Here is a 23,434-nt window from a genome sequence, read left to right on the forward strand (position 1 = left end):
TGCCGATCCCGATATTTCCCGATCCGATTGTTTTTTTTTTGTTGCTCCCAATTCAATTCCAATCATTCCCGATAATTTTCCCCGATCATATACATTTTGGCAATGCATTAAGAAAAAAATGAATAAAACTCGGACGAATATATACATTCAACATACAGTACATGAGTACTGTATTTGTTTATAATGACAATAAATCCTCAAGATGGCATTCTTTCTGTGAGTGGGATCCATGGATAGAAAGACTTGTAATTCTTAAAGGATAAATGTGACTTTGTATATTGTGACCAAATATTGCCATCTAGTGCATTTCTTGAGCTTTCAGTAAATGATACTGTAGCCATTTAACTGTTCTGCCCGAATGCATGATGGGAAGTGCAACCATGACTGTGCGTAGTGGCACCAATTGATATATCTTCTCTGCATTGGGAAATAACAGAGGGTGTTGAGAAAAAGATCAAGTACTACCTTTCCTCTCCACAATGCTTCCCACGATATTTCTAATTGTTGAGAGAGGGATTGTAAGGCTCTAGCCAATTAAAAAAAGGCTCCAAAGTCTGCCAAAATTCACTCTACTCATTTTACGCTGCCTTTTAGCTCTATTTATAGGTAAAACGACGCCATTATAGATTGAATGCGACAATGCGTGAGTGGGTCGTGCAGCGCATGTGTTAATTGCGTTAAATATTTTAACGTGATTAATTAAAAAAAAATTAATTACCGCCTTTAACGCGATACATTTGATAGCCCTACTTTAAGCCAAAACTAAAGACTCTGGATGAGTGTAAGACATTTTGTCTGTAACGTTAAATACGATTAGAAAACGATAAAAAAAAAAAAAAAAATATATATATATATATATATATATATATATATATATATATATATATATATATATATATATATATTTAAAAAAGGCATGTCCAATATTTTTTTGCCGATTCCGATACTTTGAAAATGACGTGAACTGACATCTTTAATCAAGATGAATGAAATGTATGAAAAATTTATTCTTAACACGAATACTAGTCTGATTTCGGATTAGCTAAATCTGCTTTAGAAAAGAAAAGATTCTACCCTTCTCTCAGTCCACGTACGAAACTAATCTGACATTATGCTAGTATGACTTTGTGTTTGCTAGCACCATCTAAAAGAGAAAAAAAAATGTTATTCCTGATAGCGTTTGAATGATTTCGCATGTAGAAAACCCAGTTGGAGACCCTCCATAAAATCTTGGTTTTGGCACTAGTTCAAATGCAGCAAAATGTATGACGATCTTATTATAACGCTGATACTGTTCTGGTTTCTGATTAGCTAAAACTGCTTTAGCATTTAACAGGATTGTACCCTTCTCTCCGATCAAAACGTACGAAACTAATGAGTCGGTATGGTAGCATGATTTTGTGTTTGCTAGCACCATCTAAAAGAAAAAAAATATTGTTATTTCTGATAGCATTTGAATTATTTTGCATGTGTAAAACCCAATAGTAGACCCCCCCCGAAGAACCTTGGTTTGGGCACTAGTTCAAGTGCAACATAATATATGACGAACTTATTCTAATGCTAATACTATTCTGGTTTCCTTTCAGTCCACGTACAAAACTAGTGTGACGTGAATCTAGCATGACTTGGCACTAGTTCATGTTTTTTTTTTTTTTTTTTTTTTTTTTTAAAACCTGTCCTGTTCAGCTGTTTGACACGGAGAATGGAAGTCTAAGTGCCCGGTGGTCTGAACTAGAGATGTCCCGATCGATCGGCATCCCTGCCCGATCACGTCATTTTCAAAGTATCGGAATAGGCAAAAAAATATCGGACATGCCTTTTTTAAAAAAAATATATATTTTTTTTAATTAAATCGTTTTCTAATTGTATTTAACGTTACAGACATAATGTATTACACTCTTCCAGAGTCTTTATTTAAGCTTAAGGTAGGGTTATCAAATTTATCGCAGTAACCGCGAGAATTAATATTTTTTACATTTATCACGGTACAATATTTAACGCAATTAACGCATGCGCTGCACGACCCACTCACGCATTGTCGCGTTCAATCTATAATGGCGGCATTTTACCCATACAGTATATAGAGCTAAAAGGCAGCGTAAAATGAGTAGAGTGAATTTTGGCAGCCTTTGGAGCCTTTGTTTAGATGGCTAAGGCCTTACAATCCCTCTCCCAACAATTAGAATAATCGTGGGAAGCAATGTGGGGAAGAAAGGTAATAGTTGATCTTTTTCTTAACACCCTATGTTATTTCCCAACGCAGAAAAGATATATCAATTGGTAACACGACGCACAGTCATGGTTGCACTTCCCATCATGCATTTGGGCAGAAGTTAAATGGCTACAGTATCATTTACTGAAAGCTCAACAAATACACTAGATGGCAATATTTACTCACAATATACAAAGTCACATTTATCCTTTAAGAATTACAAGTCTTTCTATCCATGGATCCCTCTCACAGAAAGAATGCCATCTTGAGGATTTATTGTCATAATAAACAAATACAGTACTTATGTACTGTATGTTGAATGTATATATTCGTCCGAGTTTTATTCATTTTTTTCTTAATGCATTGCCAAAATGTATATGATCGGGAAAAATTATCGGGAATGATTGGAATTGAATCGGGAGCAAAAAAAAAAAAGCAATCGGATCGGGAAATATCAGGATCGGCAGATACTCAAACGATCGGGATCGGATCGGGAGCAAAAAAACATGATCGGAACAACCCTAGTCTGAACAGTTTTAATGTTTCACATTGAGTAATCGTGTGAAACCCTTGTGAGTGTAAGCCCGTTGGCGACCGACCCTATGCCGCCCCATCGCCAATCCCGGCACCGGGACCCCCACCCGAGCGCGCCTTATCACATCCAGTCGCACTCAAGCCCCACGCAAGCATGCGGCAGCCACACAGATGAGCGGAGACGCCCCGCGGGTGTCGACCCAGGGCCACGGCCCCCACCCAGCCAGCCCGGGGAGGGAGGGCGCTCGGGCAGTTTGGGAAATGTTGTTTTTGGCGCTAGGTTAATAGGTTAATAACCACGTAAAATGCAACAAGATTGATGAAACACTTATTCTAACGCTATTGTGCATTTTCCCAAAATGGCCAATCCGATTTCTGATTCGCTAAAACTGCTTCAGCATGAACCAGTTATATACTTCTCTATCATCAGAAAAACATACTGAAATTTGCTAGCTAGCACCATCTACAAAAAAACAAAAAAATCTAATGTCTTGAGTGATTTGGTCGAGGATTCAAGGTAATTATTATATTAAATAGCACCATGCATGCACTTTGAAAAGTTGTGTAAAAAAATCGATAAATGGATAAAATTAGTGTAACTTTGGCTTGAAATATTTACGTACAATGAATGATAAAACTGCCATTTTTTGCTTTCAACCAAGAATCTAGAATGTTTTACATTTATATATATACGTAAATATTCCGCAATTTAAGCATTTATTCACAAGAAATTTCAACTTAAAAAGTTCTAGGTTTAGTGACGGCCGCCATGTTGGATTACACAATACTGTAACTTTGACTTGAAATATTTTATGTAAAATGAACGATAACTGCCCGTTTTTTGCTTTTCACCAAGACTCTAGACTGTTTTACGTTCATATCTGTAGAAATTCCGCGATTCAAGCATTTATTTACAATAATTTTCAACCTAAAAAGCTCTTTGTTTTGTCACGGCCGCCATGTTGGATTTTGCATCCCTACACAACAGCGGAATTCAACCTTAATACGTTGTGATTGTACATAGAAAAATGCTAATTTTGCTTTTGTTGAGTAAAATTAAGATGATTCTGCATGCTTTCTTCAAGCATTATGTTTCTGATGTGCAAATTGAGTGATTAGCTGTTGAAAACTTGCACAAAAAAAAAAAAAAAAAGTTGCTATTATGGGCAAAAGCTTATATGTTAAATATTGCTATTGAGCCTGAAAATATAGGTGATTATCTCTGCATTTGGTGATTTTTGCGCACCTAGAGTAAAATTTGAGATTTTTAGCCATTTTAACTTTTGTTATACTTGTATAAAAAAAATAATGAATCGGGATTTGATGAGGGAATGACTTTGAATTTTTTTTATGTCGCTGCTCATGGAAACTCATATATGCCTAAGGGAGGTGCCTGTTTTGGTTTTAGATCGATGGCGGCTTCGGTTTTAAATATATTTGAATTTGAAGTTTTTTAAAATAGGCTCCCTACGGATTGTGTCCCGACAGCTGATAGTGAAGTCTATGATATATTTTTTGATTGTATTTCAATAATTTTGCATGTGTAAAACTAACCCAAAAAAATCTGTTCAATGGATTCAGACATGAAGAATTAATTTTTGGAACTAGTTTTTGTAATTTTATAATCACACCAAACATAAATATTTTAACATTACAGTTAGTCCCCATATTACGAACGAGTTCCATTCCTACGCGTAACCCAAATTTCTGCATGAGTCAGAATTAAACCACTAAGTACCCCTAAATACCCTCTAAATATCAAAATAGCCATTCAAAAACATGTATTATACGTCCTATTAATGAAATAAAGTAAAACATAATGCTGTACTTACCATCAATGTCGAGAGGTGGCTGGACAAGACACAGATTTCCTCTAAAATAACAGACAGTTTCAAAAGGAAGTGACTTCGAATTGCCCCCAAATCAACAGGAAATGGTCCAAAATCATCATGGGAGTTAACTGGCCAATATGAAAGCATTCCCACAGTATTTCACCAAAAATTACATTAGATTAATGGTTTTAAAGTTGTTTTCTTACCCGCCAGAAGTCCTTGTTCTATTAAGCAGACCTTTGACGGAATAGATTCACGGTGGATGAAATCTTTATTTCAGGAGCGACGCTTTAATCCGCGTAAACCTCCGGTGGTGTCGGGCGCTTATCTCCCGCTCGGCTTCCCACACACTCGGCACCCGAGCGGAAAGTCGACAAGCGTTTTTTAATTAATTAGCGCCGGAGTTCATTCCTGCGCTCAAAACTTGTTGTGTGTGTGTCATTGTGTGAGCTTAATTAGCATTTACAAGCAACTATTTGCCCACAGATGAGCTTTTCCACTCATGGGTGAAAAAGCACACGTACAAAAAAAGTCATTTATCTCCTGCGCAAACTGCGGAGAGAGAACAATAGTTTATGTCAACAGGAAGTGATGTCGCGGAAGGGTCACGCAGCATCCGATAGAGCTTTAATTGCATTAAAATAGTGCGAGTAAATCAAGTGGTGCTCAGGAAGTTTTTTTATTGATTTTCTTGCCCCCCAAGGAAGAAAATTAAGTATTGCATTTGCGCCGTTTCTGGAGGTAGCTGCACGTGCTATTGATTTTCGTGAGAGCAACCTAGCTTGAATAGGAAATTCAGCATAATATGTAATGTGGTTTATTTTCATTTATTTATATATTTTTTAAACCTGTGTTGTTTAGCTGTTTGACACGGAGAATGGAAATCTAAGTGCCCTGATGGTCGCAACAGTTTTAATGTTTCACATTGAGAGTCTGACATACTCCCATTGTGATCATTCAACATACCTAATTTATTATGACAAAGCAGCGAACAGGAAGGGGTTATGGGGGAAAAGAAGAAAAGGAACACACGAGAAGAAAGAAAACTAACACAAACTACAAGAAGAAATACATTGAACGTCGAGACTAACTACTAATATGTTGGTGCTATCTTCAGCTAGATGTATTTCCGGTTGACACCATATGGGGGCCTGTTGACTAGGGAAAGAGGGGGTTGGGGATGGGGTGTCTACTAAGGGGTAGAGTGTACACAAATCATCTCTGTGATCTAGAACCCAGTAATCGTGTGAATCCTTTGTGAGTGTAAGCCTGTTGGCACCGACCCTACACCGCCCCATCGCCAATCCCGGCACCTGGACCCCCCATCCGAGCGCGTCCTATCACATCCCGCCACATGTGAGCCCCACCAGGCGCGCGACAGCCACGCAGACGAGCAGAGACGCCACGCGGGTGCCCCGGCCTCCAGCCAGCCAGCCTGGGGGTGTTTGAATCCAGGGTGGTCCCCCGGGCCATCAACCGGCCTTCAGGGATGGCAAGAGGGGACGCACCACCAACACCACTTTCAATCAAACATCATATCTGGATTAGGGCTGCAGCTTTCGATTATTTAAGTAGTCGATTAATTTATCAACTAATTAGTTCGAATAATCGAGTAATCGGATTAGGAACATTTGATGTGTTGCATAATAAATATTTAGGAGATGTAAGACAAAGGCTTGCTAAGATTGCACTTTCAAAAGAGCTTTAAAAACGAATACAAAATAAAATCCCCCGAGTGTTTATTCAAACTGCAGAATTGCACTTTCATTTAAAAATAAATTAAAATACCTGAGCTTAGCCTCAAATTGTATATATATTTTTTTAAAATAGCATTTAACCCTTTCTTGCCAAATGTATCACATTTGATACACAAACAATTTCATGATTTTGAGACTAATTCAGAATTTTGAAATATCTGTCCTAAAAAAAAAAAAAAATAATGGATGCAAGTCAACTCATGCATCTGCAGGTTCCATGAGGGAAAAAAAAAAAAAAAAAAAAAAAAAAAAAGGATTTAGCAAGGGTTATAGATATTATAGCACTTATTGCACATATTTTTTCATTTTTACAAATTTGAAAAAAAGGTTTCATTAAGACCTTATTTTTCAAATTTTGTGATTCTCTGACAATTGCTTCATATCACAGGCATTAAAGGGCTAAGTACAACAAAAGAACTATTGGCTTACTTGATTAGCAAAAGTCCGCTAGCTTAAATGCTATATGATGCTCACGTTTAATTTTTTTTTTTTTTTTTTTACAATACTCTTAAAAAATCTTTCAAACACATATTCCACAAAAAAAAAAAAAAAAAAAAAAAAAAAAAAAAAACGGCTAAATATACCGAAAAACTAAATAACGAATGCAAAAAAAAAAACATTAGCTCAAACAAAAACTTACCTTATGTTGGTCTGAACAGGGAGCACCTGGATTCAGCTAAGTTAAATGAGTTATGGAATATTCACTGTTGCCACTAGAGGGCAATGTATCCACCCAAATCAATAAAACTAAATACAAACACTTTCAAAACAAACCATTACAACACCACTCTTAATTATAAACGAAAATTTGAAGCAGCAAAATTTGATTTGAAGCTTTATATTAATCGCATTTCCTGAGTTAATCGATTATTCGTTGCAGCCTAATCTGGATACAACATATTACCCATACGCTTATCGACTTGTGAAAATCAGTTTATAAGTCGCACCAGACTAAGCAGAGGAAAAAATTTGCAACTACCGTATTGGCCCGAATATAGGACGGCCCTGATTATAAGACGACCCCCTCTTTTTCAAGACTCAAGTTTGAAAAAAGACTTTTTGAACACCAATTTTTATACAGAAAATAATTACATTGCATCTAAAACAAATGATTATAACAATATATTTGAGAGAAAAAGCATGTTATGTTGCCTCATTAAAATCTTAATATCTGAACATTTAAATATGTAAACTAAAGTGCAACCACATTTGTAAATGAATGGCTTCTGGTTTTTGAAATGTAAATAAACCGATCTATTGTGATAAAACAACAAAATTGCGATAACTGCATTAACCATCAAAGTGAAGTCTAACTGTAACTAGTCTTGAAACAAATCTGAATAAGGAAAAACATTGCAATAAAATAATGCAAACTGGTTCAACTTGAGAGTAGCTGAGATCTGTCATGACAGAACATCGCTTCAATGATATCTGGCGCCATCTAGCGTCGTGAATGGGTATAACGTCTAGACCGCGAATATAAGACGACACCCACTTTTTCAGTCTTATTTCAATGCAAAAAACACCGTCTTATATTCGGGCCAATACGGTATTAGTCGGAAAATGACGGTATTTTGAATTGTATTGTAAAAAAAAAAAAAAGGAATCGTCCTTCCACATTTTGAAGTAAGCGCTTTCTTACACATCTCTGCCATCTGGGACTTCCTCCAACAATCGTTATTTTAAACCCTTTCATCTGGATTCTGCCGCGAGGATCCTTTCCTCGCTAGCTCTCCGGTCTACCGCCCTACAGAGTATTGTTACGTCCATCCGTTGCAATATTCCCGCCCTAAACCTACACATGCTGTAAAATGCCTCCTTAATTAACTCTGACGCCGCGGTACATACGAGCGTCCAGATGACGGAGATCAGGAGATCCGTTGGGATCTGGAAGAAAACAAGCGTGAGCATTCTGACGTAGTATCCACCCACGTGGATATCGCAACTTTATTAAGCAATAAAAAATATACACAAGGAAAATATCCCTTTCATTTTTCCCCATAGAGCTGTTCTTTCTTCTTAAAATCTCATCTTCATAGTAGTTCCACACCAGGACAAAAAAAATCCAAACAAACAGAAAGAACTCTTAGTTTTGAAGGTAAAAAGCACTGGACAGTAGATCCGTTACTTCATTTTGTCGGCAAAGATTCCAAAAGGTTTTTTTCAATCCGGTTTGGTTCCGATTTAAGCGGTTAAGTCTTGGCGTTGAGTTCCGCCTCGGCGAAGATTTCCGCTAGTCTCTGGAACTGAGGTCCCCAGTCATCCAGGTAGGGGTAGTCCTTCTCCGACAGGGCTCCCGTCCCCGGAGAGTCCAAAGGACTGACTGAGCCCGCGGGTGAACCCTGTCCCTCGTAGGCGTAGGTCTGCAGCGAGTCGTACGGCGGCCCGCTGGTGTCCATGTTGGCCTCCACCAGTCTCTGCTTGATGAACTCATGCACGTCCGTCTCGTCCAGTTGCAGCGAGGGGCTTCGCCGGCCACGGGCTTCGCCGCCGGAGTTGCGCAGCTGCTTGGCCTCCGGGCGCACGTCCCGCCGGAACTTGAGCTCCTCGGCAGCGGCCGGGTTGCGTAGAGCGATTATGTCGAAGGCCTCGGTGTCTTCTTCGCCGCCGCCTTCGTCATCGTAGGTGACCACGTTCTCGCGGATGTCCTCCTCGGAGATGATGAGAGGTTCTTTCTTGCTGCGCTTCAGGGTCACGAACAGAACCACGATGGCTGTAGGGAAAAACGAGAAAACGCATGACTGTCACGTGAGTGGAAAGGACTGATTCATGCTGAAAGTAGCTCTTGTTTCAAGCCATTACTTGGCGGTCTTCATACCAACCATGAATCTTACCAATCCATGAATAATTTACTTGATTATAATAGCACTGAAAACAGCAAAAAAAAAAATCAAATCCAAAACTACTTCAAAAACTAGTGATGGGCAATAAATCTTACGGATGAATACATTTCTAATAACGTATAAAACATACAAACAACACAAAAAAAAAACATTTGGTTAGCAGTTGTAACGTTGACGCTATATCATGTTAGCCTTTCAATGGGGATTTTACACTATAAATTAGCATTAAGGTTGTTGAATATTACATTGAATCCCCCCGATAATTTATAAATAAGTATCAATAAATGTATAAAATACATGTTTGAAAATATACAAAACTTTTCTTTTAATAGAGTAAGCAGTTGTTTGAAGTTTTTAATCATATAAAATCAATGCTGTGTCATTTTAGCCTTTCTACAGTTTTCATTATATGTTAGCATTAAGCTGGTTCATAATTACATTGAATTTCCCCCCCTTTTTTTTCTCTCCATAATTTATGAATATGTATCAATAAATGTATGAAATACATGTTTGAAAATAGTACAAACATTTTAAAACAGAAGCGTTAGCAGTGGCTTGAGGTTTTTAATCATACCATCGATGCTATATCACGATAGCCTTTCAATTGGGTTTTTCACAATAAATTAGCATTAAGTTGGTTGATAATTACATTGAATATTTTTCCTTCTTTCCCCCGATAATTTATTAATACTGTATATATTAATGAATACATGTTAAAAAATGTAAAAAAATAAAATAAAATAAATTTAAAAAGTAGCAGAGTGAGCAGTTGTTTGAGGTTTTTAATCATATAACATCGATGCTATATAATGTTAGCCTTTCAATGGGGTTTTTCACTATAAATTAGCATTAAAATGGTTGATAATTACATTGATTCCCTCCCCCTTTGTTTCTCGATAATTTATGAATAGGCCTATATCTTAATAAATGTATCAAATACATGTTTAAAAATGTACAAAACATAGTAACAGTAAAGTAAAAGTAACAGAGTTAGCAGTTGTCATAGTCATATTAGCCTTTCTATCGAGTTTTCAATATGTTAGCATTAAGCTGGTTGATAATTACATTTAATTTTCCAGTTTTTTTTCTCGATAATTTATGATTATGTATCAATAAAAGTATGACGTACGAGTTTAAAAAAGTACAAAACAGTTTTTAAAAAAATACCAGAGTGAGCAGTTGTTTGAGGTGTTTAATTATATAACATCGATGCTATATCACGTTAGCCTTTCAATGGGGTTTCTCACTATAAATTTAAAATTAAAATGGTTGATAATTACATTGACCCCCCCCCTTTTTTTCCTCGATAATTCATGAATAGGCCTATATATTAATAAATGTATCAAATATATGTTTAAAAATGTAAAAAAAAAAAATAAATAAATAAAAAAAAAAAACATTTTAAAAAGTAGCAGAGTTAGCAGTTGTTTGAGGTTTTTAATCATATAAAAATCAATGCTGTCTCATGTTAGCCTCTCTACAGAGTTTTCATTATATGCTATCATTAAGCTGGTTGATAATTACATAGAATTTCCCCCCGCTCGATAGTTTATGAATATGTATCAATTAATGTATGAAATACATGTTTAAACATAGTACAAAACATTTAAAAAAATAGTAGCATTAGCAGTTGTTTGAGGTGTTTAATTATATAACATCGATGCTATATCATGTTAGCCTTTCAATGGGGTTTTTCACTATAAATTAGCACTAAAATGGTTGATAATTACATTGACCCCCCCCTTTTTTTTTTCTCGATAATCTATGAATAGGCCTATCTATGAACAAATTTATCAAATACATGTTTAAAAATGCACAAAACATTTTATAAAGTAACAGAGTTAGCAGTTGTTTGAGGTTTTTAAAAATATAACATCCGTGCTGTCTCATGTCAGCCTATCAACTTTTGAATATGTTAGCATCAAACTGGTTGATAATTACATTGAAAAGAAAATTCAAACCAAAACCAGGTATAATTCATGAATATGTATCAATAAATAGCAAATACATATTTAAAAATGTACAAAACTCAAAAAAGGAGCAGTTGTTTGAGGTTTTTAAGGTTTTGTCTTTTGTTAGCCTTTCTATCAAGCGTTAGCTTAATGCTAACGTATTATCGATAGCGCTATTTGGAAAGGGGGAATGTTTTGGTCTTTAAATTAGTAGAATTTAATTCTCTTCTATTTTACGCGTCAGTTTCCTATCGTGAGAAAACTGAGAATGGGCAATATGAAAGCTTTAAAAGTATTTTATAAAAGTATTTTTATGTCACTGTGTGCATATATGACCTGCGTCACTAATCATAACATCGATTCTGTCTCACGTTAGCCTTTCTATTGGGTTTCCATGATATGTTAGCATTAAGCTAGTTGATATTTACACTGAAATTCCTTTCGTTTGTTTCCCCCGATAATTTATGAATATGTATCAATAAACCTACGAAATAGGTGTTTAAAAAAATAACAAAACATTTTTTAAAATACCAGCGTTAGCAGTTGTTTGAGGGTTTTAAACATATAACATCAACGCTATATTATGCTAGCCTTTCAATGGGGGTTTCCAGTGTACATTAGCATTAAGCTGGTTGATAATTACATTGAATTTTTTTCAGCTTTTCCTCAATAATTTAAGTATATGTATTAATATATGTATCAAATACAGCTTTAAAATGTACGAAACATTTTAAAAAGTAGCACAGTTAGCAGTTGTTTGATGTTTTTAATAATATAACATTGATGCAATCTTATGTTAGCCTTTCTTTAGAGTTTTCAATATATGTTAGCATTAAGCTGGTTGATAATTACATTGAGAAAAACAAATCAAACCAAAAGCAGTGATAATTCATTAAAGATGTCTAAATAAATATCAAATACATATTTAAACATGCACAAAACTCAAATAAGGAACAGTTGTTTGAGGTTTTTAAACATAAAACCGATGCTGTCTCGTGTTAGCCTTTCTATCAAGCCTTAGCTTAATGCTAATATATTTTCAATAGTGCTATTTGGAGAAGGGGAATGTTTTGGTCTTTAAATTGGGAGAATTTAATTCTCTTCTATTTTATGCGTCAGTTTCCTATAGCGAGAAACCTGTGAATGGGCAATATGAATGCTATAAAAGTGTATTATTCTGTCTTTGTATTGTATTTTTATGTCACTGTGTGCATATATGACCTGTGAGACTTATCCGTACAGCATGCATGGGTCTTTTCATTATGATTTTTTCAGACTGTAAATTATTTCTACTGGTCTTTTTCATCTCTGTTGCGCAAAGTGGGAGTTATCTCCAACAACAAAGCATTGATGACATTCTAAACAACGCATTGCTATTCATTAGCATTACGAGCCTCACATTTTTATGCTTATGTTTTATGTTATTGTTTTTCTCACGGGGTCGTCGAGTACTTTCTATAAATAAATGTGACTATCGTGTTAAATTAACTGGATACAATCCTATTAAAATACAGCCGCTGTGTTGTTCATGCTAATCACGGCGTGAAGTGTGCGTTAATTCACAACGCTAACGTCGGGTCTCGTCACCACACGCTGTTTTTTATGTGCATATTGATCTGTTTTTTTTTTTGTGTGTGTTTTTTTTAAAAAGCGGGACAGTTAAAACCTTCCAAGCGCGGAGGAGTCGTAAATCAATAACACGCTCGGGCTGACGGCGGTGACGCAAGCTGTCGACTTGACGACCGTGGGCGTCGCTTTCTAATTTACGCCACATGGCGCCAGAGAGGGAAAACGTGCATTTGCATATGCGATCGGCTCATTGGACTGTCGGGCAGTCACGGAGTAAGAACGATGAATAATGTAGCGCGATGGCGGTGAATGAGTTAATCTGGTTTTGTTTGCGTAAATAGCTGAAAGTGCAATGGCAGTTTTTTTTTTCACCCACTTATCTGAAGCTAACTCAGGAGGTCTAATTTTGCCTCAAATTTCAAAACAAGGGCTCAAGCCACGCCTGAAAAATTTAGGATACTCATAAGTGTTTGAATAATTGCTGATAAATTTATCAAATCTGCCATACTTCCTGTTCTGTAACCCAAAATCAACAGGGAGTGACTGAAAATCAACAGCAAATGACCTGAAATGACCAAAATGTATACTCATTGGTTGCCATTGACCGCTATAGACGTCCAATTCGTTTGACCTGGGACATTCGTTCATTCGCTGCCATCCCTCCCAAGTCAAACGGATTGGATGTCTTCTCGTGATAAAGTCATTTCATGGCAGCCAAAAAGTCGCACTTACCCTGCCCTACCCTAGTCTGTCCTGTCTTCCCTCCTTGACATCTGTCACCGAGACTTCAAATGGATTGGACGTCTGCTCGCGACAAACTCATTTTAATTCACAAGCAGAAGGATGGAAAATAGCTTGCTTTTATGTTTATTACTTATAAATTATTTCCTGACCCATGTATCGAGAATTGTTATAACGACATATTGAATTATGCATTTGATTAGTTGGTCCTTTTTTCAACAAGACAAGGCGCCCCAGGAGAGCCGTCCTGCCCGGATGGGACCTTTGTGGCGGACTTTGTGAGGAAATCATGGGACCACTGGAAGCCCGCCTGTCTCACTGTCCTATCCGTGGAAGATATCGTGGATATTTGGCTGTTTGGCGTGATGGTCGTGGGGTTTCTTCTGCTTGGCTCGGGAGGTAACCTTCTGTAAGGGAAAGTTTCCAAGACGGCAGCTTTCAAGGAAATTGACAAATTGTCCACAGATCAAATAGTGCAATTCAAGGCTTCGGAGGACTTGGTGAAAGCTCGGATTGTGACTTATCCCGTGAGAACACGGTTCAGTACGAGGAAGGATGGAGAAAGGTGGACATCATCTGATGCCAAATGACTTGAAGGAACTGAGGTCTTACCTATGCCTTGATGAGCACGATTTTGACTGACGACCAACTGTATTTGGACATGTTAAATTTTTGATTCGGCGTAATTGATTATAATTTTTCCTTTCCCTTTCCCGATACCCCTGTACCCCCACCCTCCCTTCTCCTGGGAGAGCCACGCAGATGGTCCTTCTCCCATGCCCTTGATCTCTTCTCCCTAGACCAGCTGCAGAGTTCTGTAACTTCTTTTGTGTGCATGCGCGCACAAATACTAATATACATATGCACAATCACTCATCCACACACATCCTTACAACACTGACAAAATGAAACTTTGACACAATGAAAAGTAGTCTGTGTGCAGCTTATATAATAAAGTTTATTTATTTTCCCCTCAAAATAACTCAAAATATAGCGACAAAAGTGAGTATACCCCTATGAAAAAATGCACATCCCTAAATGTCCAAAATGAGTACTGCCTTGTCATTTTCCCTCCAAAATGTCATGTGACTCGTTACAGGAGTGCTGTCAGCATTGCTGCAGAGATTGAAGAGGTAGGGGGTCAACCCGTTAGTGAGTCACATGACATTTTGGAGGGAAAATGACAAGCAGTACTCAATTTGGACATTTAGGGATGTGCATTTTTTCATAGGGGTGTACTCACTTTTGTTGCCGGGGTTTAGATGTTTAATGGCTATATTTTTAGTTATTTTGAAGGGAAAATAAACTCGATTATATAAGCTGCACACAGACTACTTTTTATTGTGTCAAAGTTTCATTTTGTCAGTGTTGTCCCATGAAAAGATATAGTAAAATATCTACAGAAATGCGAGGGGTGTACTCACTTTTGTGATACACTGTAGCTGGCTACTGTTAGCTGCTGTCGCTTTGCTTACATTAGCAGCTTGCTAGCTGGCTTTAGCTTCTGTTTCTTCAGGCTTGTGAGCAACTGGCTGTGTCATACAGGCAGCTTGAAAAGCGCCGGCAATGGAGGGAGTTTGTTTCTTTCCTCTCATGGAGCTTATGGACTTGATGATTTAGCATGGGACTCTAGCACCTTCATGCCCATTAAACCCAGCTGCCATTTTTTTTTTTTTTTTTTTGCATACGACGCAAAAAGCCTTGAACACACTCCTATGCACTGGTTTGAGCCAAAGGCAAAAGGATTGTTTACTCAACCAGACTTCGTTGAATTTACATTTCCCCATCTCTCTAATATGAAATGTATGGCTAGGTGTAAAAAAAAAATTGTGTATTTTAGAGCATGACATTTTGTCGGAATGATTGGCTCCTCCACCCCTTTTATTTATTTAGACTACGTTATTCAATTAAAATGACAAATTACACTTTTGTGGAGAAATGAGACAAGAAGAAGTTACAGTGGGGCAAATAAGTATTTAGTCAACCACTAACTGTGCAAGTTCTCCCACTTGAAAATATTAGAGAGGCCTGTAATTGTCAACATGGGTAAACCTCAACCATGACAGAATGTGGAAAAAAAAACAACAGAAAATCACATTGTTTGATTTTTACAGAATTTATTTGCAATTCATGGTGGAAAATAAGTATTTGGTCAAAACCAAAAGTTCATCTCAATACTTTGTTATGTACCCTTTGTTGGCAATAACGGAGGCCAAACGTTTTCTGTAACTCTTCACAAGCTTTTCACACACTGTTGCTGGTATTTTGGCCCATTCTTCCATGAAGATCTCCTCTAGAGCAGTGATGTTTTAGGGCTGTTGTTGGGCAACACGGACTTTAGACTTCCTCCTCATTCCGTGGCGTCAAAATGATAACAAGAACGGTGAGCAAAAATCCCAGAACCACACGGGGGGACCTAGTGAATGACCTACAGAGAGCTGGGACCACAGTAACAAAGGCTACTATCAGTAACACAATGCTCCGCCAGGGACTCAAATCCTGCACTGCCAGACGTGTCCCCCTGCTGAAGAAAGTACACATCCAGGCCCGTCTGCGGTTCGCTAGAGAGTATTTGGATGATCCAGAAGAGGACTGGGAGAATGTGTTATGGTCAGATGAAACCAAAATAGAACTTTTTGGTAGAAACACAGGTTCTCATGTTTGGAGCAGAAAGAATACTGAATTGCATCTGAAAAACACCATACCCACTGTGAAGCATGGGGGTGTAACCATCATGCTTTGGGGCTGTTTTTCTGCAAAGGGACCAGGACGACTGATCTGTGTAAAGGAAAGAATGAATGGGGTCATGTATCGAGAGATTTTGAGTGAAAATCTCCTTCCATCAGCAAGGGCTGGGTCTTTCAGCATGACAATGATCCCAAACACACAGCCAGGGCAACAAAGGAGTGGCTTCGTAAGAAGCATTTCAAGGTCCTGGAGTGGCCTGGCCAGTCTTTAGATCTCAACCCCATAGAAAATCTGCGGAGGGAGTTGAAAGTCCGTGTTGCCCAAGGACAGCCCCAAAACATCACTGCTCTAGAGGAGATCTGCATGGAGGAATGGGCCAAAATACCAGCAACAGTGTGTGAAAAACTTTGGAAGAGTTACAGAAAACGTTTGGCCTCCGTTATTTTCAACAAAGGGTACATAACAAAGTATTGAGATGAACTTTTGGTATTGACCAAATAAATTCTTTAAAAATCAATGTGATTTTCTGTTTTTTTTTCTCACATTCTGTCTCTCATGGTGGAGGTTTACCCATGTTGACAATTCCAGGCCTCTCTAATATTTTGAACTTGCACAATTAGTGGTTGACTATATACTTATTTGCCCCACTGTACAAACATCATAGATTTTAAGACCCAGATATGAAAATTCAATGCTTTTTCAAAACTTTTTAAGGGATTATTTCCAAATTTCTAAATTCAATGCTTTTAAGGCTTTTTAAGACCCCGTGGGAACCCTTAAAATATCTTTGTACTGTAGATACAGTATGTTAAGCCCCTACTAGTTTTTGTTAAAGCCTCCATGTTTCCCTTGACAGGTGCTATATAAATCCACGTTCATCTTATGGTTATTGTGAGTTTTATTATGAATTGCGCTTCTCAGGGAGTGAACACAGTCATCTGCCCGTATAAAACAACGGCGGCGCTACATCTGAAAGGAATTCAGTTCGCCTACACCCAACGCAGACTAATCCGGCTCGTCAAAATCAAAAGCCGGCTCTTAAAATAGATTCTTTTTCACTAAATGACAGATAAGAGGCGTCGCAACAATGGACAAACAACAGATTTCATTTAAGCGTGGTTATAATGCGGCAATACAAGCGTGCCGGCTGTTGATAAGAAACGCTTGAAAATGACGACACTGTTGCAGCGCCAAGTAGATAAGCAGAGTCGAGCTTCAAAAAAACTTTTTTTTTTGGTTATAAAATCACATTAAGATAGTGCAGAAGGGAAGGAAATGGTAAATTCTGGGAGTCGGGATGACGGCGCACTTTTTTTTATAGGATGGCTAGGTCTGCAACTAAAACTCAGTTGTGACATGTTTTTTTTTTCTTTTTTACACAGGTGTGATCTCAATTTCAAGAGCCTGTTTATAGCAAATACCGTATTTTTCAGACTATAAGTCGCAGTTTTTTTTTTTCATAGTTTGGCTGGGGGTGCGATTTATACTCTGGAGCGACTCATATGTGAAATTATTAACACAATATTATATCATTTCACATGTTATTTTGGGGTTTTGGAGTGACACTGATGGTTTGGTAAACTTGTTAGCATGTTCTTTATGCTATAGTTATCAGAATACTCTAACTCTTAACTCATTTGCTCCCAAAAACGTATAAATACAGTGGGGCAGATAAGTATTTAGTCAACCACCAATTGTGCAAGTTCTCCTACTAGAAAAGATTAGAGAGGCCTGTAATTGTTAACATGGGTATCCCTCAACCATGAGAGACAGAATGTGGAGAAAAAAAAAACGGAAAATCACATTGTTTGATTTAAAAAAAAAATTGTTTCCAAATTAGAGTGAAAAATAAGTATTTGGTCACCTACAAACAAGATTTCTGGCTGTCAAAGGTCTAACATCTTATAATGAGGTCTAACGAGGATCCACTCGTTACCTGTATTAATGGCACCTGTTTTAACTACCGATATAAAAGACACTTGTCCACAATCTCAGTCAGTCACACTCCAAACTCCACTATGGCCAAGACCAAAAACAGTTGTCGAAGGACACCAGAGACAAAATTGTAGACCTGCACCAGGCTGGGAAGAATGAATCTGCAATAGGTAAAACGCTTGGTGTAAAGAAATCAACTGTGGGAGCAATTATTAGAAAATGGAAGACATCCAAGACCACTGATAATCTCCCTCGATCTGGGGCTCCGTGGAAGATCTCACCCCGTGGCGTCAAAATGATAACAAAAACGGTGAGCAAAAATCCCAGAACCCCACAGGGGGACCTAGTGAATGACCTACAGAGAGCTGGGACCAAGGTAACAAAGGCTACTATCAGTAACACAATGCACCGCCAGGGACTCAAATCCTGCACTGCTCGAAGTTTTTTCCCCAAATTCTGTCTCTCATGGTTGAGGTTTAAGCATGTTGACAATTACAGGCGTGTAATTGTCAACATGGGTAAACCTCAACCATGAGAGGTAGGGGTGGTGTGGCTCAGTGGTAGAGAAGTTGTCGCACAAGAGGTTGTGGGTTCGATTCTCTGCCCTGATAAACTCGCCTAAGTATCCTTGAGCAAGAACTGGTGCTGCGTCACCAGTAGGTAGATGGCAATGTAGTGTAAAGCGCTTTGAGCACCTTGAAAGGTGGAAAAGCGCTATACAAGTATAACACCATTTACCATGAGAGACAGAATGTGGGGGGAAAAAAAAAAAACCGAAAAGCACATTTTTGATTTCTAAAGAATTTATTTGCAAATCAAGGTGGAAAATAAGTATTTGGTCAATACCAAAAGTTCATCTCAATACATTATTATGTAGGCTTTGTTGGCAATAACGGAGGCCAAACGTTTTCTGTAACTCTTCACAAGCTTTTCACACACTGTTGCTGGGTTTTGGCCCATTCCTCCATGCAGATCTCCTCTAGAGCAGTGATGTTTTGGGGCTGTATTTGGGCAACACGGACTTTCAACTCCCTCCACAGATTTTCTATGGGGTTGAGATCTGGAGACTGGCTAGCCCACTCCAGGACCTTGAAATGCTTCTTACGAAGCCACTCCTTTGTTTCCCTGGCTGTGTGTTTGGGATCATTGTCATGCTGAAAGACCCAGCCACGTCTCATCTTCAATGCCCTTGCTGATGGAAGGAGATTTTCACTCAAAATCTCTCGATACATGGCCCCATTCATTCTTTCCTTTACACGGATCAGTCGTCCTGGTCCCTTTGCAGAAAAACAGCCCCAAAGCATGATGTTTCCACCCCCATGCTTCACAGTGGGTATGGTGTTCTTCGGATGCAATTCAGTATTCTTTCTCCTCCAAACACGAGAACCTGTATTTCTACCAAGAAGTTCTATTTTGGTTTCATCTGACCATAACACATTCTCCCAGTCCTCTTCTGGATCATCCAAATGCTCTCAAGCGAACCACAGATGGGCCTGGATGTGTACTTTCAGCAGGGGGACACGTCTGGCAGTGGAAGATTTGAGTCCCTGGTAGCGCATTGTGTTACTGATAGTAGCATTTGTTACTGTGGTCCCAGCTCTCTGTAGGTCATTCACTAGGTCCCCCCAAGTGGTTCTGGGATTCTTGCTCACCGTTCTTGTTATCATTTTGACGCCACAGGGTGAGATCTTGCATGGAGCCCCAAATCGAGGGAGATTATCATGGTCTTGTATGTCTTCCATTTTCTACTAATTGCTCCCACAGTTGATTTCTTTACACCAAGCGGTTTACTTATTGCAGATTCAGACTTCCCAGCCTGGTCCAGGTCTACAATTTTGTCTCTGGTGTCCTCCGACAGCTCTTTGGTCATAGTGGAGTTTGGAGTGTGACTGACTGAGGTTGTGGACAGGTGTCTTTTATACCGATAATGAGTTAAGACAGGTGCCATTAATACAGGTAACGAGTGGAGCCTCGTTAGACCTCGTTAGAAGAAGTTAGACCTCTTTGACAGCCAGAAATCTTGCTTGTTTGTAAGTGACCAAATACTTATTTTCCACTCTAATTTGGAAATAAATTTTAAAATCAAACGATGTTATTTTCCGTTTTTTTTCCCACATTCTGCCTGTCATGGTTGAGGTTTACCCATGTTGACAATTACAGGCCTCTCTAATCTTTTCAAGTGGAAGAACTTGCACAATTGGTGGTTGACTAAATACTTATTTGCCCCACTGTACTTTTTATTTGTAAATTTGAAAACAAGTACTTTTGTGCTTCTACTTGTGTAATTTTGTTTTACATACATGTACTTTTACTTATGTGATTTTTTTTGCACCTGTATCTGTACTTTTACTTAAGTAAAAAGATGTGAGTACTTCATCCACCGTTGTGCCTTAGTGGAAGGAGTCTAGAAAAGTAGAATTTTATCGCCGTGAATAAGTACTTGATGGAAATACTTGAAAATGACCTTGAAGGTGCAACCAGCAATTTATGTCTTTGGTGTTTCTCAGCCGTCGCACGTGTCACCAGTGCTTTTATCAGAGTCGTGATGAAAGATGCGAGGTAAGGCGGGCCTTTTTTTTCTCTCCTGATTTAAGAAAGCCAGCGCGAATACGCGTCAGGCTCAAGCGTTAACACCCCCAGACAGCGGCTGGCACGGCGCGTTCCATCGCATCACGTCCGGTCGGAAACGCCCGGCGGGCCGCGGGAGGAGCTGACACCGGATGTTTTCGACTTGTTTGCCTTTGGCATAACGTCGCACAAGTTTGCAGTCGGGAGTTCAAATAAACGTTCTTTGGAGGCGATAAAGACTTATAGAAGACTTATTTTGGTGCACAGATGGTGCTAAACATCCAATCCATTCCGACAGTCAAAATGGGTCGGTCATCTAGCCTTGACAATGGCACCGAATGAGTTAATTAGGTAATGATTAAATCATGTGTTGAATGACGTTTCATCTGGAAATGTGAATCGCAACCAAAAATTATGTATTCAGAGAAAAGTCGGGATGTTATTTTTTTTTTACTTTATTTATTAATATGACGTATAATGCATGTTTTTGGATAGTTATTTTGAGATTTAGGAGGTTTTTAGGGCTACTTGAATGGTTAATTCTGACTTAATGAAAGGAACTTGTTCGGAACCTGGGGACTACCTTTATTAAAAACACCTGTTGGTTGCCCTAAACATCCATTTATGCCTCATATTCAAAATGGATTGTACGACTAGCACCGTCGTTGGTAGCCAATGAGTTAAATTGCGATATTTATGATCGAAAAAGATGTTTTCGACCGTTTTTTGGGTCAAAAATGTCTCAGAATGAAGACGCAACTATCAAGACAGTTGTCGATTAATTTAATAATCGGTTAGTACCGTATTTTTCGGACTATAAGTCCCACCTGAGTTTAAGTCGCACCAGCCATAAAATTCCCAACGAAGAGGGAAAAAAAAACATTTATAAGTCACACCGGAGTATTAAATCACATTTTTGGGGGAAATTTACTTGATAAAATCCAACACATAGAAAAGATATGTCATCTTGAACGGCAATTTAAAACAAAAATACAATAGAGAACAACATGCTAAATAGGTGTAAAATATAATAATGTTACATGATGCATGAACAACAAAAATGCAAATGTAGTGTCCTCACCACGACGCTAAGGCTCGGTCCTGGCTATACAACTATAGCATAAAGAACATGCTAACAAGTTTACCAAACCAACAATGTCACTCCAAAACACCAAAATAACATGTGAAATGATATCATAAAGTGTTAATAATTTCACATATCGTCGTTCCTGAGTATAAGTCGCACCCCCAGCCAAACTATGAAAAAAACTGCGACTTTTAGGCCGAAAAATACGGTAGTCAATTAGTGGAGTCATCGTGGCGGCCCGGGCCGGCCCAGGCCATTTGGGGGCCCTAAGCAAAATAATGCCAAGAGGCCCATATTTTTGGCCCACTATTTCATCACAGTGTACTGTGAAACCCATACATGCAATCCAACCCATGTGTCCATATTTTGCATATTAATCAGATTTTGTTGCACTGCATTCTTCAAACTTCTCACCCCAAATAATTGTCAGTACTTATAGTAGATAGCGAAAAACCTTTTTCTAAAAGAGGAAAAGAGCAAAATTAAAGAAGGACTTTTATTTTTTAAGCCTGTAATCAAGTATCAAAACTGACAAAAGTCAAATAAAGCAAACTGTAGTAAAAAAAATAGAATATAAATTAAACAATTGCCAGATTGGGGGGCCCCCTAGTAATCAGGGGCCCTATGCAGCTGCATAGTCTGCGTATAGGCTAGGCCGGCCCTGGTGGCGGCACCCGAGAAATGTCCGAAATGGACGCTGTGTTGTCTCAATATCTAAAGCGCACTTATATTTATCGCCTTGAGCTAACTCACCCAGCAGGATGACGATGCACAACAAGATGGCGATGAGAGCTCCGGTGCTGAGCCCAGCTGAGGAGAGGAAAGCCTCGCCTTGGCACATGCGAATCTTCCCGTGGCGCTGGCACGGGCACACATGCAGCGTCAGGGTGCTGGTGCCGCTTAAGGATGGCTCACCGCTGTCCCAGACCACCACGGCCAGCTCGTACAGCTCCTGCGTCAGGTGGTTGAAGCGCCGCCGCCGGGCCACGATGCTCGCCGTGCTGTCTGCCAAATTGAAAGGTTTGTCAGGAAAACACTGTTTTTTTTTGGTAATCTGCAGTTGAAAATCAGTCGTTTATTCAAAATGAGGTCAGTTCTGTTGTGAAAGATTGAAGACAAATTGTCAATATTCATGTCATAGTGAAAACTGTGAAAAAAAAAAGAAAAATTGAATAGAAAAACAAGCATTTAAAATTATATAAGATTAAAAAACTCCATAAAAACAAAGTATTTTAAGAAAAAAAAAATAATATGAAAATATAAAAATACTACAATACAGTAAAAACATTTAAATATTAATACAAAAAATATATTTTTTATATAAAATTTAAAAAAAACAATACCACTGTAGTTTAAGAATACAGTAGGTACAAATAATAATAATGATAAAAAAAAAAAAAATATATATATATAAACAAGGCTAAAATACTCTAGGGTTGCAGCTATCGATTATTTAGTAGTCGATTAATCTATCAACTAGTTAGTTCATATAATTCAGTAACCAGATTAGGAACATTTAATGAGTTGCAGAATAAATTTTAGGAGATGTAAAACAAATGCTCGCTAAGATTGCACTTTCTAAAGTGCATGAAATACAAACACAAAATAAAATGTTAAGTTTTTCTTCAAACTATGCAGAATTGCACTTTTATTTAAAAACAAATTAAAATACCTGAGCTTAGCCTCAAACAGTATTAAAAAAAAAGAGGCTCTAAG

At 38.2% G+C, this 23,434-nt stretch overlaps 1 protein-coding gene across 5 annotated transcripts in view; it reads right to left on the bottom strand.

Moving 5' to 3' along the window:
• Positions 1–8,245: 8,245 nt before the first annotated feature.
• The window catches only part of LOC130908901 (cadherin-18), a 425,189-nt gene continuing 410,000 nt past the window's right edge, over positions 8,246–23,434 (bottom strand). For all 5 annotated transcript variants that reach the window (XM_057824823.1, XM_057824822.1, XM_057824821.1 and 2 more), the window contains 2 exons: positions 22,472–22,723; positions 8,246–9,048 (listed from right to left, as the gene is read on the bottom strand). In XM_057824823.1, the coding sequence (XP_057680806.1) occupies positions 8,528–9,048; positions 22,472–22,723 (773 nt within the window). In that variant the 3' untranslated portion in view covers positions 8,246–8,527. The remainder of the gene's footprint in view (positions 9,049–22,471; positions 22,724–23,434) is intronic.

Source organism: Corythoichthys intestinalis, chromosome 20 (genome assembly GCF_030265065.1).
Source record: "Corythoichthys intestinalis isolate RoL2023-P3 chromosome 20, ASM3026506v1, whole genome shotgun sequence".
NCBI classification, from domain to species: Eukaryota; Metazoa; Chordata; class Actinopteri; order Syngnathiformes; family Syngnathidae; genus Corythoichthys; species Corythoichthys intestinalis.